At 45.8% G+C, this 19,186-nt stretch overlaps 2 protein-coding genes across 4 annotated transcripts in view; one reads left to right on the forward strand and one right to left on the reverse strand.

The window, feature by feature from the left end:
* The window catches only part of SMYD1 (SET and MYND domain containing 1), a 47,746-nt gene extending 35,848 nt beyond the window's left edge, over window positions 1-11,898 (reverse strand). The window contains exon 1 of one of the 2 annotated variants that reach the window (XM_019553462.1): window positions 11,682-11,898. In XM_019553462.1, coding sequence (XP_019409007.1) covers window positions 11,682-11,818 — 137 coding nt within the window. In that variant the 5' untranslated portion in view covers window positions 11,819-11,898. The remainder of the gene's footprint in view (window positions 1-11,681) is intronic. The other variant, XM_019553463.1, reaches the window with a different exon arrangement.
* Window positions 11,899-15,699: 3,801 nt separating this feature from the next.
* Window positions 15,700-19,186, forward strand: part of KRCC1 (lysine rich coiled-coil 1) — a 35,227-nt gene continuing 31,740 nt past the window's right edge. The window contains exons 1-2 of one of the 2 annotated variants that reach the window (XM_019553242.1): window positions 15,700-15,950; window positions 16,295-16,985. In XM_019553242.1, the coding sequence (XP_019408787.1) occupies window positions 16,694-16,985 (292 nt within the window). In that variant the 5' untranslated portion in view covers window positions 15,700-15,950; window positions 16,295-16,693. The remainder of the gene's footprint in view (window positions 15,951-16,294; window positions 16,986-19,186) is intronic. The other variant, XM_019553241.1, reaches the window with a different exon arrangement.

The raw sequence follows: 19,186 nt of genomic DNA on the forward strand, positions 1-19,186 counted from the left end.
AGGAGTGACCAGGAATAATGGTCACAAGCTGGCAGAGGGTAGATTTAGGCTAGATATCAGGAGGCGCTACTTCCCGGTCAGGGCGGCTAGGATCTAGAACCAACTTCCAAGGGAAGTGGTGCTGGCTCTTACCCTGGGGGTCTTTAAGAGGAGGCTGGATTTACACCTTGCTGGGGTTGTTTGACCCCAGTACTCTTTCCTGCCATGGCAGGGGGTCGGACTCGATGACCTGCTCAGGTCCCTTCCAACCCTAGAAACTATGAAACTATGATACACGGTACGAGATGCCAACCACCAACTGCTAATCCAGAGGGGTGGTTATAATAATAAAAACAGGGATGTAATAAAGCAATCAATTCATAATAGCAAATGAGAAAGCGAGGCAGGGATGGCCCCTTTGGAATGCTTTTCAGATCGACAAACAAACTGACAAACCAGCTGGGGCAGAAATCCAGCGGTGAACATCGCCGTGGAGAATTCCCTGGCTTTGGCTCCGAGAAGTACACAGCCAAGACTGATTTCAGCTGTCAGAAAATGGCTGCTGATAATTTCATGTGTGACCTGCACTTCTTACCACATCACCCTTCCCATTCATAGACATCAAAGGACTTTACAAGAGTATCTGTTTAAGCAGTAAGACTGCCTAGAAAGCCCACAGCCTATTTGAAGGGGTATATCCTAGCAGAGCAAGCATCATGGTAGAGCAGTTTCAGCACGTTACTAAGGATTCAAGGGTATAAGTTCAAAGCCCCATGTCAACTCATGTTGACCGCCCCCAGTCAAGCCAGCCATAAATGAGTATTTGGTCATTCAGCTGATGGGGTAAAGGATAGCTGGATATCACGTTAACTATGCTGGGCCATTTGTGTTGGGAAGACCTTGGACTTTTTATGATCCGATTCCTATAGACTACAGGCTAGATCCAATCCCATCTATTTTGCACCTAAGTGGATGCAGACACCTAAATGTGATCCTGATCAAATATTCTACCCTGATCAAGTCCCTTCAAGGGGAAGAAACTGCGACTTGACACCCCAAGTTCACACAGTAGGCAGTGCAAATGGAAAAAGAACCCAGCACATTTGCCTTCTAGTCTAGTGCCCCGTTTACCAGGCTACACTTTCTAGGCTACAAGCCCTCTATGCTATTTTACACCACGGCAGGTCACAGGTTTGAGTAGGGTGGCCATCAAAGAAGCCAGTCCAGTTGTCCTCTGTCCTCTATTGATACGAAACTAGACTCCTTTATGTCCTCTATTTTTCTCTTGAAGAGAAATCCTTAGCAAGGTACCAAAACTGCTCTACCGTGATGCTTGCTCTGCTAGGACAGAGGCGGACAATTATTTTGGGTATGGGGCCACTTACTGAGTTTTGGCAAGCCCTCAAGGGCCACATGACAGGCAGCTAGGGGCAGAGAAATATGAATTTTCAAAATGTTTTAGGGGCCCCGCAGACCGGATAGAATGGCCTGGTGGGCCGCATCTGGACCGTGGGCCGCATTTTGCCCACCCCTGCGCTAGGATATACCCCTTTAAATGGACTGTGGGCTTTCTAGGCCACGTCCCTGCTTAAAAAGATACTTCTTTAGTCATCTTTGTAAAGTCCTTTGATGTCTATGAATGGAAAGGGTGATGTGGTGAGAAGTAAAGAGAAAAATAGAGGACATAAAGGCATTGAGTTTCGTATCAAGAGGATGGAGGACAGAGTAGCAGAAAACCAGAATGTCCTCTATGATGGCCACCCTCGCTCTGAGGCAAGTAACGCACAACACCCAGAACAGATGCACATCCACGAAGGGAGTTCATTACCACGTGACCTGCTGTGTCAGATTCACAAGCACAGGAGTCCTGCAGGAAAAGCAGAGGGGCGTATACTGGTTCAAATCTATTCTGAAAGTAACTTCACTCGCACAGTTAGATCACATTCTCTCGAGATCAGATCGACTGGGTGTTGGCATGGGCACGTTAATCTGCAAGTGAAGCCAAAAGGCTACCTCTTACAGTTCAGGAGCCATCTATCACTGAGACGTGACCTTCAGGCAGAACAGAGAGTACCAGCACCTCTGACCTTAAACATAGGGGAAGCATGCTTGGCGTTCAGTGCGGTGGCAGCAACACCGCACTAGAAAACCCAGGCTCAAGAAGTTCATCCTTCCAACAGTTAAAAGAACAGGCTGCATTCAGCAAGAGATCAGTCCAGAGGGGAGGGAGAATGCTGAATCTGTAGTACGTATATGGAGGTCCATCTTCTAATCTAGAGGTGGCGGACAAGGACTAGCAGAATATTTTCCCCATTCTTTCCAGATACAGAAAAAGTATGGATATGTTTACAGATGTGAGGGATCTGCTTAGTTTTTTTATCTTTGAAATGGGAGGAAAATGAAGTCTGAACTTCCCTGATTTTGCTGGAGGATTTTTATTGAAGGATGTAGATTTAGATTAGAAGTTCTCTCAGTCATTAATCAAAGGGATGTGGCTGTAATTGTGTTCAACAAAAGACAGCTGTGCTCCCAAATTTCATTTAAGCATTACTAGAGCTAAATACATTTGAATAAAAGTAACCACCAAAGTTTAAGCAACCTGAGTTAAAAATCACTTCTGCCCTGTTTTCAGCTCTCAGGTTCTTTTCCATAGGATTTCTAATACATTATCCTGATTCTCCCATCAAACATACAATCCTAAATATCCAATGGGTTTCAGGCCTGCTTTATGCACAGCAAAGTGGAAAGTACAGCAAAAACTCTTCTTTTTTTTTTTTTCACTTTGCAGGTCACATTTGCCGTGGACCTGAAAGCACTCCTTGCTTCAAGTGTTCAAAACTGCACAGCTGCCATGTGATGTTAGTTGCCTTGAGGGCAGCCCCTCAAACCCAGCTGCTTAAAGAGCAAACCTAAAAAGAGAAGGTTAACAGAAATACATTGCACCTCCCCAAGCCCTTGGGAAATGTAAACTCTTGAGAACTTGGGAGCCAATCTACATGCCAGACCACAAGGTCACATAGTGTACATAGAGTAGACAGCCTCTATGCCAAGGCATCATCCTTAGGGTAGTGTTAAGGAAGGAAAGCCTGAACCCAAGCTAGGGACCATATACAAGGTAGCAAGAGGGGAATAGCTCTGGAAGGAAGACAGGCCATGAGGGGCAGAATGCAATGTGCTAGTTGTAAATACAGCAATATACCAAATGCTAATGGGAGCTAATGACCAAAGCAGCACACTGAGAATCAGCCCAATTTCTTTACTATTTTGCACTCACATGGCTAAGTCACTCCTCTTACACTCACATAAACATAATGAAGGGTCACAGAAAACTCAGGGCTGAGGGACCCAATGACAGCTCTTTAGGTAATAGCAGCTTTAAGGGAGCAACTTAGGCTTCTGATCTGATTTACAGGAATCTCCAACCCAAGGGTGTCAACAAGGTCTTCCTGGACTGGGGGACACTCCCAAGCATATCCCATGCATCCATTCCCACTCACATGTCAAACCCAGAGACACAGGAGCAATGGGCTCCAGGGTCTTGAAAGCTGCCACAGAGAGTCAGCCACATGACCATGGAAGCAGGGGCAAATGAGAGAGATTTGCTCAGGGGTGTCCTTCTCGAGATATACCAGGGATGTGGTGCAGCCATACCCAGAATATGCCTGGCTTATAGATTCATAGGCTTTCAGGCCAGAAGGAACCATTGTGACCATCTGCTCTGACCTTCAACATAGCATAACAGGTCATAGTATTTCACCAATAATGATCCCTGCATCATACCTGCAACTTCTAGTTGAACTAGAGCAAAAGACACCAACTCCTGGTTTAAAAGCCTCAAGTAGCTGTTGAGCTGTTGGTTGTAGCTGTGTTGGTCTAAGGACATAGGCAGACACGGGGCTTTGGGTAAATGTGAAATCTTTTATTAAACCAAATAAATAGCTGGAAAAAATTGTTCTTTGCAAGCTTTTGGGTATAAACACCCTTCTTCAGGCAAGGGGAGAGGATGCACTATATCCTGCTGGTTAATTAGCCTAATAAAACAACGACCAACTTATTGGTAATATAGAATATCTCACTTCATGGATCCCACTCAGTGCCCTGGTACAGAAGAGTCATATTGTGCAGGCAAGTTACAAAATCTGTATGATATTTTTGTTGTCAGAGAGAATTTCAGACTACTATAAAACTATACCATTCCGCCATGCTGTCTCAGTAGCCTGCCTTCCTGTAATTCGCCACAAATCTGAAGGCCGCAATTCACTACAGGGGAAATGCCTCTCTGTGCATCTGGACAAGGCCTATTCAACACTTAGCCCCAGTGGGAAAGTCCGCTCTGTGTGTCCATCTTGCAATTCCAGGCAAGTGCCCGTTGACCATTTGGGAGCTGTAGGACCAGCCTGGTTGCATCCAGCAGAATTCAGAGGCAAGAATCTGTAACATCTTACAACAGCTTTTTACTAGAGCACAGTTGGACATGATACTATTCGCATTCTTGCATTATCAAGAGGACAATACAAGAGCACATAGGCATGTTGTGTTGAGTTGGAAATAGATCTTCCCCTCACTGCATGCCACTTTGCTGCATCATATATCAGAATATGGCCATGCCAACAGCATAGTCCATCCATTTTGTACAGTACCCAAGCGTTTGTATCTTATCCAGGCCTTGATTCACAAAAGCACTCAGAGCCAAGTTTTCAAGAACTCAGCACCCACATTTGGCTCTGATTTCCAAGAGAGCTCAACTGAGATTTAAGTTGCATAATAAAGTCTAAATACTCAGTGAGCTCAAAATACTCTCACTTACATGCTGGCCCTTATGCACAGTAGATGCTGAGCTTTTTGGAAAAATCTGGCCTGTAGATAATGCATATCATAACTCCAATTTAATATTTCTTACGCACCCACAACTCCCATAGCTTCCAATGGAAACATAAGAAGATCAAAGAGTGTAGGCTAGGAAACTCTGGGGGCAGATGGCCTAATCTGAGAACCCCTCTCTTTCAAAATGCCATGAGTTTATTATCCCAAATTCCACAAAGGGTCAAGACAGGTATTTATGTATATATATTGCACACAACTCAGTTTGCTGTGGCGGGAGTGGACCATACTTTAAAAAACTAATGTTCTATGCAAGCGTTAAAGAGCTCAGAGCAGTTTCCATTAAAAAAGGTGTTTCCACTGTGTTGAACCAAAAAATGTTCTCTGCTCTGTAATATGCATTACACTGAGCACCAGTCTCAAAGGTATCAATAAAATATTCCAGTGGTTCTCTACACAAACCACATCGAGGTGAAATGAACTATAGAAGAAGTGTTTGGGTGAAGTTGTAGCCATGATGCTCCAGCAAAACTGTGAGAGGCAAGGATTTTTGTGGGTGATATAATTTATTGAACCATCTATATAGGTAAAAGGGAAAGAGACAAGCTTTCAGGTACGACAGTACCTTTTCTCAGGTCTCATCAAAAGAAACTGACTTCCTTAGGTCTTACCTGAGGAAGGGTACAGTGATACCTGAAAACTTGTCTGTCTCTTCTAATTATACAGTTGGCCCAAGAAAAGATTTTAGCCATGAAAATCTTTGCCTCTCACACTATAGAAGATGTCCCTCATCATTGCCCAGAAACATAAGAAATAAGGGATGAAGAGAAGAATGATTAACTCCCAAATTTGCTTCCCCTATGCTCCCCATTCACAGAGAAGTGATGCATTTAATTTTCCTCTTGGCTGCTTATGTTAGTTTGCCATAACACTAAGCACCTCTGACGGACAAGTAAATACACCTTAGCTGGAATGGAAAGCACATCTCTCCTAGGTCAAGATGTTGCACTGGAAAATTAAGTCTGTGCCGTAGCTTTCAGTGTAATATCTGATGTGTTGATGGCTTACTTCGTTATCTCACATTACACCAATGACATTTGGAGACATGATGAAGCTGTACCTCTTTGAAGTGACCTAACAAGCTTCTATACTGTACATATGAAGCTAATGACATTTCACAGGGGAATAAAAAACTCCATTGCCAAAATGGACCCTAATTCGATTAAAAGGCATTGCATTTTAAATGGATTAAAGGATTATTTTTTAAAATAAATTTTATGAGGAATCTGTTGCCAGGAGTAATTTCTAAGGCAAACTGTGTAACACAGTAAGCATCAAACCAGACACATTAGGTATAGCTAGAGACAGAGCCAGCAAACTTGCCGCTACTGGATTAGGGAAGAGAGGATGGCCTTGCTGTTAGATTATTGTTCTGACTTTTCTATAGATCTCCTGTGTGACCTTGGAGTCACTTAGGGCCAGATGTGCAGAAGGATCTTGGCATGGTAAATGCCACACTGAACTTTTTGGTGCCTATTTTCAGGGGTGAAATTCAAAAGCCTGAAACCTCTACACAGTCACTGGGCAGTTAGGTACCTAGGCAATGGATTCTCAGGAGGAAGTATATTAATTAAAGGGGTTGATTAATTAATCAACCACTAGAGAACACTGAAGAAAGGTAGATCCCACACCCTTTCCACGTCTACATGAGACGTTTAATGCGCAGTAGCCTAATAACACTGCACAGTAGTATGCTGGTAAAAACCATGCTAATACACTACTGTACAGTAGTATTAGACTACTACACAGTAGGCGTCACTAAAAAACCATGCACCGGTGTTACTGCGCAGTAACTATAGTTACTGTGCATTTAGTTAGTACTTCTTTAAGCAAGTACTAAACTAAATGTGCAGTAACTACTATGCATTAATAAACATATAGACACACCCCCTGTCTCTCTCCTGCATTTAAGCACCCGGATGCAATCTTGAATTAGGGGTCTACAGCAGTCTGGGATTCATAACCCTAAACCACTTCCTAGACTGAGGCGTGTAAACTGATTACAAGGCACTAGCACCTTCTTTTCGGTTTAGACACATCCAGTGCAGGATGCAGGGATGGTGCCAATCAACTTCTGCATAGTAGCTGCGCACCAGAATGAACACACACTGAAAATCTATCAAAGACAAGAATACTCAGTTACCGGTGGGGGCACATTTCTCACAAGAAAACCACTCTCTCTCTCCAATCTCTCAGTTCGAATCCTCAAAGGGAACTTACAAAACACTTCTCAGAGATGAGCCTATGAACTCCACTTCATCAACCTCCTGCATACAAAAAATCGTGGACTAAATATAGACATTGGATTTATGTCACATTATAACCTGCCTGACATCTGACTCCCCAGGTACCTCTCCACTATTTAACTGCTACATTCATCTCCCTTCTCTCCCCTCCCCTTCCCACCCACCGACTCCTCAATTTACATCTTCACTGACTGCCTCCCTTGCCTGCAGCCCTGCCTCTGGCTTCTTTAGTATTCATTCCCTCCAGGAAGAGCACACACCAACTACAGAGACTTCCTCAGCCTGACAAAGGGTTTTTAAACCCAAAAGCTTGCTTAAAAAATGTTTTTCCAAGTATTTAAGTTGGTCTAATAAAAGATATCAGATTCACCCAAAGAACCTGTCTGCCTAGTAGCTTATTGGGCATTCACTCAGAAAATAGGATACCTGGATCCTATGGTTTTCTTAGCTTAAAGGGATTCAGACCCATATCTTACACCACATAGGGCAGTGCCTGAGCTACGAAGCAGCAGCGGCACTTACAAACCCGCCTAGGTTGAAGCTGGGAGCTTATTAGCATACATACAACACAGCATGAAGGATAAGTCCATACCGCAAGCTTACCATGGCCAGGCAGGCGTGCCCTCAAGCATGCCACACTGCTCCAGGCAGTATCACTTCTGCACCAGAAGCAATGAAGCCATGTCTGCACAGCACTACATGCTAAATACTTAGCACTGCTGAGGGTGAATGAGTGCAGCTTTTTGAGATTCTTGGATGCAAGAGTTCAAGTAGCCTTGGCTTTTCAAATGAAAAAAAAAATCTGATCTGAGCTAAACTGGTGTTTTTCCATGAAATCAAAGGGGCTCAGAAGAGGAACGAGATTCTAGCTACAGGGCACGTCTACACGAGACACTTTACTTGATACTAGTGCAAATTACTGTGCAGTGGGTGCATCTACATGAGACGCAAGGTGCTCAGTAACCTAACTCTACTGTGCAGTAGCACACAGGGCAAAAACTCTGCTAATACACTGCTGCGCAGTAGTATTAGGCTACTGTACTGTTAGCATCACTAAAAAGCCATACATTGGCACTACACCATAGTGTAGCCGTACACTGGCAATTATGCAGTAGCACCAGCTACTGTGTATTGATTTAGTACTTAGTTGTACAAGTACTAAACTTAATGAGCAGTAACTATGGCCCATTAATGAACATGTAGACACACCCAGTAAGCATCAGCATCTACACATGCAGATGCTTCCTATGCAGTAATTTGCTTTAATCATAAGTAAATTTGCTACCTGTAAATACAAGTAGCAAACTTACTTGTGATTAGTTACTGAGCGGTACAGTACATGTAGATGGCTGACCGGGACCAAATTGCTCCTGGTCAGCCAGGCAGCAGGGAGCAGGAGTTGCTCCCTGCCCTCCGAAGCTGCCTGTTGCCAGGGTGGGCTCTACCACCAGAAGCTGGGTGGGGACAGTGTCCCCCTACCCCAGCAGCAGGGAGCTCCCAGCCCCTGCTCCCCAATCGCAATTGCAGAGTGCGGGTTGGGAAACCCCTGCATGGGGAGAGTTTCCAGCCCAGCCTAGAACTGGCTGGGACCTTCCCCTGGCTGGGTCAGGATCCAGCCAGTACCCCAGCTGCGTGGGGAAGTCTGTATGTGCAGCCTGGGGGCAGCTGGGGACAGTTGTGTTTTGGCCAGTCCCCAGCAAGCTCTGGGGTGTATGTGCAGACTTCCCCGCTCAGCCTGGGGCTAGTCGGGAACTGTCCTGGTCAGGCCCCATGTCCTGATTGAGTGATTGAGGCGTGGGGCTTAGAAAGAGCTGCAGGGGGGGGGCATATCCTAGACCTCTGCCTTAATCTGCCAGTGGGACAGCTAGCAGTGAGCCCCTGGCTGGGCTTGGATTCCCTGCAGTTCTTTCCAAGTCCCCTGCCCCCAGTTAGAGAGCCAGGGCCAGGAGCTCCCTGTGGCCAGGGCAGAGGGACATTGTCCCCACCCAGGCTCCAGTGGCAGAGCTCGCTTCCACAGCAGGTAGCTCTAGGGGGCAGGGAGCAATCTCCCACCCCCACCAAAAGACAGCTGTCTCCTGGCCCCGTGCTCCCTACTAGCTCCTGGGCTAGCACCCAGGGTAGGCCTAGAACTCCCCTGACTGCTGCAGGGGGCTGGTGCAGGCCTGGAGTGGGTGGGTGCAGGCTGCTGCCAGAAGCAGCAAATCTGCTCCCACATCCCAGCATGTGCAGATGCCTGCCCAGGGTAGGTTTACTCCATAGTACTTTAAAGTAAACCCATCCTGCATCATTTGTACATGTAGACAATGCCCACAGAGACCCAAGTAAAGAAAAGCCAGACCTCTAGCATGAGCATAACTGGGTCCCACGAAGGGTGTATGAGCTATCTGTAGAGGCCCTGAAGGAGTTGCCTTATTTCACACTAGCCACAGTGAGGAGTGTCATTTCAAGAGAAAGTAATGAATCCAACCATTTTATTTTACAGAACTTGTCAGAGCATCATGTATAATCCACTGCTATCTCCTCCTGGACTTGGGTATTCTTTAAGAGTCATTTTAATACACCAACTGCTCATAAAAATCCTAGTTCATAATCAGGCTCCTTAGGACTCAGCCTAGTTCAGGTTTGGTGGAATAATTACCAGTATCATAGGCAATGCTTAAGAATTAATCAGTAATCATCAGTTCTGGTCCTACTTCCAGGGAAGTCAAGTTAGCAGATTGGATTGAATTCTGCCACCCCTACTCATGTTAACTAGCACCTGTTCCACTGGCCCAGCCAATGCTTCCAGTGCAACCTGGGGTCAAATGAAGGCCCAATGCAAAGCCTATTGAAGGTAATGGAAAGACTCTGATTGATTTCAAAATAAATTAGCATTGGTGCTAGTATAAAGATGAGCACTAGCATCTTACCCACTCTGAGCAGGATTTGGCTGACTGTGCATCAGTCAACCGAATCTAGTTCAGGGACTGACATAGCATTACTAACCTAAGTGGTACACAGGCATAACTCAAGTCCAGGTTATATGGTGATGGCAGTCACCTTTTCAAAGAGCAGTTCTTACAATGACGTATTAAAATGCAAATAAAGACGACATCTCTGTTACCACTGTTCTAGGTTCTGACTCCTGTACCCCCACCGATACTACAGTGACAGAGAAAAAATGAGTGAAAAGATACAAGCGTAACTAAGTCCACAAATTTGTTTTCTTCTTTTTTTCATTCAGAATTAATTCTCTGATATTGCCTGATGACATAGCATTAGGAAACAAGCTCGCTTAATTGTGGGCGACTGAGCAAAGCATTACATGGTGACAGGTAAAACTAAAGAATGTCTGATACCACGCTAGATCTCCTTAAAAGAAATGTTTTTCAAAGAAAGCTTTAGTAGGTAAGTAATGTCCTGCCTTATTTCACATACAGAACATTATCTGAAAGTCACTGGAGGTTTTCAGCAGAATTCAACCTCAGGATTCATTTACAAGAAAAGGATTCATTTGAGAAAAGTTTAGACAGTTAGGAAGTACAGAATGAAAGCAATGCACATGAAGGTTAGTTTCTCCTTTCTGAAGTTTGGGCCACGTTCTGTGCTCAATTAATGATGTATAAACGTAAAGTAATTCCACTGAGGCCAATGAAGTTGTTCTGGATTTCCCACATTAATGTAATATGAATATGGCCAGTTGTGCAGAAGCTTTTAGGTTATTTGGGCAGAACCCCACTGACCTCAAGGGCAGAATTAGGTATTCAAAGTCTACATCTGTGAAGAAAATTGATCCACCGATATTTTACAGAAAAAATAAAGAACTTGAGACAAATAACATAACTAAACATGCATTTACATGAGGATTCACTTGCAGGTTACTTTAAACAAAAGCTAAAAAAAAGCCAATATCTGCTTTCAAAGATAATTGTCACACAGCAGCTTCCCTTCATTCATTCATGCATGAGCATAAAACCATTTTAGCAGTAACAAAAACATTTCCAAGTTCTCTGTCTCAAACCATTTGCCTTGAAGCAGGTGATGTCTTTAAAGAGGCACCGAGTGAAAGGTTGACTAAAGAGACCTAGGCAAGATCAAGTTTTGATAAGCTGCCAGTAACATGAATGTGTTAAGGACCTACTGGCTTTAAGCATTAGTGCCCTCTCTCTCTATGTATATGTTACAGGGGCACATGCACAATTAAAGCACAGTGACATACTGTATCTCTACCATGCAGCACCTTGTGAGATCTTTTACAGCGAACTCAGGGACTCGTAACGGCAATTGCATCACGCATATTGCTGTCCATCGAATTCAGCTCCAACTACAACAAAGGAAGCTGAGAGTGCTTTGTAAGCTCAGGTCCACGTAGCAGGTCACAGTGCATTTAAGGCACACAAGCAGGATGATCACTCTGTCCTAATGAGAAGTGCATTGTGGCAAGCTGCAAATGACTCACAAGGAAATGCTACTACTCAGATTCTCAGCCTTCACTGATGCTGTCCAGACTCTATCAAGTTAACACCAGCTGCAGCCACATCAGACTTTTGTAAGGAGCAGGCTTTGGCATTCACTTTACAGTAACTTTTCCCTTACCTATCAAAAACCACCGCAGCATAAGCAGGCTCCGCAAATATGACTTCCCCAGACAGGAATTCTTTGACTGCCTTCAAAGCCCTGCCTTTGCCTTCCGACGTGAACACTTCCACCGTCTCCATTCCCCCTTTTGTCATGTCAGGGAAACCCAGCTCCTAATGCGAGTGAGCCAACTCTCTTGTCACTCCTGCTATTTCAACACCTTCAGCCTGACCCAGGACCAGTCCTATATATGGACTACGTTGCCTCCTCCCCCCACCCATTTTCCATAGGAGGGGAGGGGGAGAAACCCTTTAGCTTAATGCAGTGCTAAGCACGGAAGCCAAATGGTTGGTCATGCATTACCAGTGCCGTCAGCTTCATTAGGAAAAGCCCATCTGAAAAACTCATTGGCATTGTTTCTGCCAGTTGAAAGCTTTTGTATATGTTATGACCACCGAGTGTAATTTATTCTCTCCCATTGGAAAGAGAATGCATTCACTTTAACAGGGTATTTTTAGAAACCACATGCTTCTGTCTATCAGGAGCCAACAGCTGAGACAGCCATAAGTGGTGGGCTGGGTTGTGTGTCTGGGGTTCTTTCCACTGTCATTTAGGCTCTTCCAGAAATCAAACAATGCTGCTTTATTTTTACCCTCCAGGAGATGTGCTGGAGGCAAGGGTGAGGAAGGTCTGTCAAACATGCAGGCTAAAATTACCCCATCTGCTGCAGCAGACAACAGGCACAAAAGAGAGATGCTTGCCACATGCCAACTGAGTGACTTGGAGAAGTGCAGGGAATGAGCTGGAAGGCGCCTCTTTAGAAGCAGGCATGACATATTAGCTGTCTGTCAGGAGTTCAACAGACTAAACTCAACGAAATGCTAGCTAGCTTGGGGGCTGTGTTTCTCCCCAATGCAACTCTATGGAATTCAAAGGATGGTCTGGACCCAGAGCAGGTAAAGAGAGGATAATATCCCAGGTAAGCTCAAATGATTTATAAAATGGCACATTGTTTCTACCCTTCACCTGCACCCATCAGTGTAAAACCAAAATAACACTACTGAAGTCACTGGGATCCCTCCAGATTTCTGCTGATGTTAATAGAAAGAAGAATCTTGCTGTGAAAACTCAAACCAGTCAGTATTGGTATTTGGTATTTCAGTATTATTTATTAATATTTTGTATGTCTATGGTCCCAGTAATTTTACCACATCTATCACTGGGAATCCAGAGTGCCTTGCGCACATGAATGAATGTAGACTCTATCCCTTTGTGACAGAAGGGCTGTGTCTGCATAATAAATGGATAAACTGAGGGATAGAGAAATAAATTGGTCAGCCCACCCAAGTTGCCCGAGTTGGAGGATGAGTGTCATCTACCTTGAGCAGTGTGTAATAGGCTGGTGTACACAGATGGATCTAGGACTTTGGAGTGGTGTATCATCACATGTAACAGAACACATATCTTTCTCCAAGGAAAGAGAGCCTAGATGCTTTATTAGTATGCTAGGGGGCTAGCACTATATTATTTATTTTAAGATCAAAGCAAAAACAAATACAACTATTGGAGTGTGCGCTAACTTGATAGATTTTACACACAGTTTTAGGAAAAAAACAAAACAAATTAGGCAAAATAGTCAAAATAAGTCAAAAGATATTGTGCCATTAGTCCTGTAGTCATTCTAGTTAAATGTATGCCTCTTAGTCAGATTCATAAAACAAAATCTTAAGCATCTGAATAGTGCTCCCAGTACTTCACTATCAGCCATGTCTACATTTAAGTTAATATTAAGGACCATTAAAAAAAGAGAGAGTCATTGACATAGTGTGGAGAGACAGTTGCAGGAATCAGGGAAATGATAATGGGCCAAGAAGTCAATGAACTCCCTCAGTGCTGCCTGAATAGAAATGCTGCTACTCCACCCAGGCGGTTGGTTTTAAAGTTTGGGTGGAGCAGGAATCAAAGTGGGGACAGGAAGAGAGGGAGGAGGAGAGAGTGCACCACTGCACCACTGCACCCTCCTAGAGCTGTCTCTGCTGGTGTGTGTGCATGTGTGTGCGTGCGTGCATGTGTGTGTACACATGCATACGTGAGTGCCACTGCTATCTTTTGGATAGTTTTCAAACTGTTCAACTCTGCATCTTAGACTTTATATACAGCCAAGAGTTAATGGAGATTCTTCTTTAGTGAAAATAACTGAAGTAACAATAGGAATCACATAGTAACATAAATACCTACTCTGAGGTTGTCCTGAGCCTGATAAGCATGAACTAGTTACTTCCAGAAACATAAGCAAATTCAGGCTGATCATAGCACACATGTGATCTGTAATAGTGCTCTGATTTCTATCCAGCCAACCAGACACCTACCTTTATTGCTAAACACTACTGGGGGGTCTGTGCTTTTGAAGCAGAGGATCTGAGTTGTACCGCTGCCATCCAAACATCTGAACAGTCGTGCTGTGCGGCAGAGGAGAAACTGCAGTCCAAGACTTTGGATTCATTACAATATCTTTTGTCTCTTGGTGCCCTACCATACCAACTTACGGGCGTGAAGATGTAGCCCTGCAGTGGCAAAAGACAAGAGTCCCTTCCAGTCAAGATGCTGAAGCTGATCACATCTGTCTTGATATTCATGCTCAACTCCTCTGAATGCAAGTACATCAGTTGAAGAGTGGATACCAGTTAGAAATAGATAAGTCAACAGCAGTTCAGTGCCTCACGTTTTGATTTGATATGAGATACACCTCTATATGAATGATACTTTTAACCTTTTGCCATTAGCATACTCCTCAATTTTGTGTGTTCAATGGAACTCCTACCCCATTACTGAAGGAGAGAGGGAGCTGAGGATCAGCTGGCCAACTCCAGCCTCCTGGACAAACTGATGGTGGCAGAAGGCCCTTGAATAAAATGCCTGCCTGCCCCAGGTGCAGCCAGTAACTGACAAGCCTGGGGTGGAAGTAGTGGCTCAGGTGCCCCAGAGAGAGGGATAAAACCCCAGGACCTAAAGCAAGTTGGGCAGTCTGGCCCCACAGGCTGTAGGAAGCAGAGCTCCAGGGAGGACTAGGGCCTGACCAGACAAGGAGGAAGGACTCCAGGCTGCAGGGATGCTGCAGGAAGCCCCTGCAACACCTGGCAGCCAAACATAAGTATTTTGGGGCCCGGCATGGTGGTTTTGCCACAGTGTGGTGTTAATCCAGGATGAGGAACCTTTTGTTTGAGAGCAGATGCTCATATTTTTTCATTTGTGTTTAAATACTGGAAGGCCAGATTGTGGCTATAGGGGTGGAGGAGGCCACCGAAAATGGTGCCAAGGACACCCCAGGTCCTAGACCCTTCAAAGGGTCTAGTGCTCCTGTTAGTGGAAGGATTGGGGGTGCAAGCCTTAGCCCATGAGGGCAACACCAGGGGCCAAACGGCCCAGAGCCTACAAGGGTGAGGCTGGAGCTGGGGCCTAGGAGCCTACAGTCCTGAGACAGTGGACCTCAGGTGGAGGGACCCAGCCACAGTAAAGTGGACCAAGGCCAGGGGGCCTCAGCCCAAACAAGGGTCTATCACCCACAACTCCCCTGCCTTAGGGGCACCGTCCATGTCCAATCATAACATAAAGGTATGGCAGGAGAGATAACTAGGTAGGACCCTGAGAGGTCAGAGGGGGCAAACAAGGTTTAGGCAGATACCTAGTGGAGTGATTTTGCTGCCCCAGCACTGGACCTGCTACAGTGTCAAGACTGTTAATGAAAATATTAAACAAGATTGTTCCAGAGGCTGATTCTTCAAGAAGTCCATTAGTAACTTCCTTGCAGTTTGATATCTTTTTTTTAACATTGCATGTTAAAAGACCAGCTGTGACCAGGGAGCCAGCAAACAGGGACTGCCAACAGGGGAGCAGTTTGCAGGCAGTTGCTGGAGGCAAGAGGAGGGAGGGAGGAAGGAGGACAGAAGCCAGGCCAGGCACTAGATCCTGCCCAGGAAAGGTAAGTGATCCAGCTGCCTGTACCTTTGGTTTAGCTGACTATCTGTTTGTTTGGCAGGTGTGTGCTCTGAGAAGCTGAAAGTGAGTGCTGAGTGACTGCTGATTGCTGTGGGATTGCTGACTTTGTGATTGCTGCCTTGGCCTGAGTCAGCCCAGGCCCAGAAGGGTATAAAAGGAAACCCCCCAGGTGACCGGAGCCTATGACCAGGGAGACAGCGAACAGAGACTGCCAATGAGGGAGCAGTTTGCAGGCAGCTTGCAGGCCAGTCATGGGCAGGAGTACACGGAAGCTTCTGACAGAGACTTCAGGTAAGTGAATGAGGAGGAGGGCTACTATGGGGGTGGTGACATGGAGCACAGCCTGGGCCTCTGCCCTGCTGCTTCCTCCAGCCCAGAGCTCCTGTGGGTCCTCCACCCAGACAGGCCCCTTGGATGGGTCAGCAGTGCCCTGGCCCCCTGTCTGGGGAGGTTGCCTAGAGGAACCTCTGAGGCCTGGGGGTAGTGTGGGGGCTGGGGGTTCCCTTGCTTGTCTTACATGTGCCCAGACTGAGTTCCTGGAGGGACAGGTGAGGGAACTGCAGGCAGAGGTGAGCCGGCCATGGGGGATCACAGCAATTGAAGAAGAGATTGATGGTTACTTTCATTCTCTGCAGGACAAGACTCCTGGTGGGGAAGCTGCAAGGGAATGCCCTGAAGCAGATGCTGGTGAGTGGAGAATGGTCATCTCAGGGGCCAGACCTTCCACCACAGAGACAGCTGCCCTGGTGCAGTTGGGAAACAAATATGAGGCCCTGGCTGCACTGGAGAAGTGTGCAGTGGGGGAAAGTGCACTGGAAGGGCCTGCCACCATCACTGCGCAAGCTGGAGGCTGGCCAGGTAAACAGAAGAGACTCTACGTCATCATTGTGGGCGACTCCTTGCAGAGAGGAACAGAGGGACCCATCTGTCATCCAGATCCCACAGTGCATGAGGTCTGCTGCCTGCCTGGAACCAGGATCAGGAATGTCATGGCGAGAATTCCTGACCTCATCTAGCCCTCCAACAACTTTCCCATGGTTCTCATCCATGTGGGAACAAATGATGTGGCCAGAAGTAGTTCAGACCATATCATGAGTGTCTACAGGGCTCTGGGGGCCAGGCTTAGGAAGACAGGGGCACAGGCAGTCTTCTTGTTGATCCTCCTGATCAGCGGTTGCAGTAGGCATCATGTTACCTGTGTCAGGGAAGTCAACCCGCAGCTCCGGAGTTGGTGCCATCATGCGGGTTTTGGCTTCCTGGACCACGATCTGCACTTCTATGCAGGGGAACTCCTGCGATGTGATGGGTTTCATCTCTCCACAAAAGGTAAGAGTTTCTTTTCTTACAGGTTGACTGACCTCCTACGTTGGGCTTTAAACTAAGTACGACAGGGGACAGGGAGGCAGGAGATGGAGACAGTCTAGAACCTACAAAATGCAAGACAGGGGGGCGTGCTGAAGGAGGTAGACGCACAGGTGGTTTTCTCTTCTGTCCTACCAATGAGCGGATGTGGAAGACGGCATGCGACATGCATCACAGAGACCAATTGGTGGCTTCAGGAATGGTGTCTCAATGCAGGCTTTGGCTTCCTCGATAACAACCTGCACATCACGACAAGAGACATGTTCGGATGGGATGGGCTCCACTTTTCCCCTAAAGGTAAGCCTCTGTTTTCTTCTAGGTTGGTGGATCTCCTCCAGCGGGCTTTAAACTAGGCTCGTTGGGGGAAGGGGAAGACGAGGGTGGAGGAATCATCAGACTGCCAGACCAAGCAACACCCACAAGTACAGCCCAGCCTAGACTGACAAGCGGAACATATACCCAGGTAAGCGGCAGGGCCAGGGCAATGCCGAAAGTAGGGGGCCAGTGCACACATCCTCAGGAGGCCTCAAATGCCTCTACACAAATGCTCGTAGTATGGGAAACAAGCAAGAGGAACTTACCCTCCTGCTAGCTAGCACTAACCCAGACATAGTGGGGCTCATTGAAACGTGGTGGGACCCAACACATGACTGGGCGGTGAATATCAAGGGCTATAGGCTGTACAAGAGAGATAGGACAGGGAGGAAAGACAGGGGTGTGGTGCTTTACATTAAGGAGGAATACACATCCTCATCAATTAGCAAAGAGTCAGAGGAGGGGCACTATGAAGTGCTCTGGGTTAGAATACAAGGCTGTTGAGGAGAAAGAGATTTAACAGTGAAGGTCTACTACAGACCACCCAACCAAGGGAAAGAGCTAGACCAGGAATTCTTAAGTCAGCTCATGGAGGTAGTTAGGTCAAAGGACGTGGTCATCATGGGTGACCTGAACTTTCCAGACATCTGCTGCGAAAAGCAGTCAGCCAGGTCTGACTGCTCATGTAGGTTCCTAGCCAGAATGCAGGACCTCCATCTAACCCAGGAGATGCACAGCTCCACTAGGGGAGACACCTTCTTGGACCTGGCGCTGGCTACTGGCAATGGCCTGGTAAGGGGGCTGCAGGTACTCGACCACCTGGGTGACAGTGATCATCACCTGCTGCAAGAAATGGCAATGCAGTGCATGCCCCGCACTCATGCTCCAGCCAACCAGGCAGTGTACATGTGCGCTGCTCCACAGTTTTTTACTCAGCAACAGGGAAGTTCTTGTATTTACGGTGTGGAGTAAATTAGTTTACTCCAGCCTAGTAGGAGCACATGTGTAGATGCCAAGACATTTACTGCACAGTTAATTAGTCTCATGTAGATGTGCCTAGCAAAAGGTACAGTGAGATTCCTCAGTGCTCCTCTTCCCTTTCATGGAATAGGACTTCTAGTTTTATAGTTTTATGCATGGTAATTATAATAACTGCAAATATGTACTCAACCTCAAATACAGTATCTCTCTGCTATAATTTTAAAGATCAACTGGATTTCAAGTTGCCAGTGTCAGTGTAGCAGCATAAAACAAACAGCACCCTCTGCTGCCCACCCTGATGTTCTCAACTACACAGCTGAATCCACAACATTTAAATGCCTCACAACACAACAGTTGATGATTTCATAGTGTGATGGCCAGAACCAAAGAATTAATAAGCAATAAGTATGTGCTTCTTGGAACTTTGGCATTTGGAACTTTTGTCTAATATGAAGCTTGTATTTTTGTAACCCCCAAATATAACTTGTAATTGTGTGTGGGACTGACTAGGCCTCAAAGACAAAGCTCTAGCTGTGAAATTAGCTGACCTAATAGTTCTTTCTTGCTCAGAATTTAGCCTTGATGATGCTAAAAACTGGATTCAACTGCCTAGCTTGTCCTTTCCTGAAACATAGTGGATATCTCAAAAAAGCAGAGTCAGAGAGTTTTGAAGGGGCTGGATTTAGGCGGGGTGATGTTAATGTCAAACCTGAAGATGCTGTGTCGCAGTTTGCTTATTGGGTAAACCCAAGCTTGGGCAGTAACTTATTATAATAATTTCTAACACCTTTTAACCCCATAGGATAACAGCTATAAAGCAATATTATGAATGGCTACATAACTAAAAATGAGCATAATTAAAATATAAA

The sequence above is a fragment of the Crocodylus porosus genome, unplaced genomic scaffold (assembly GCF_001723895.1).
Source record: "Crocodylus porosus isolate Cpor-Errol unplaced genomic scaffold, CroPor_comp1, whole genome shotgun sequence".
Lineage (NCBI taxonomy): Eukaryota > Metazoa > Chordata > Crocodylia > Crocodylidae > Crocodylus > Crocodylus porosus.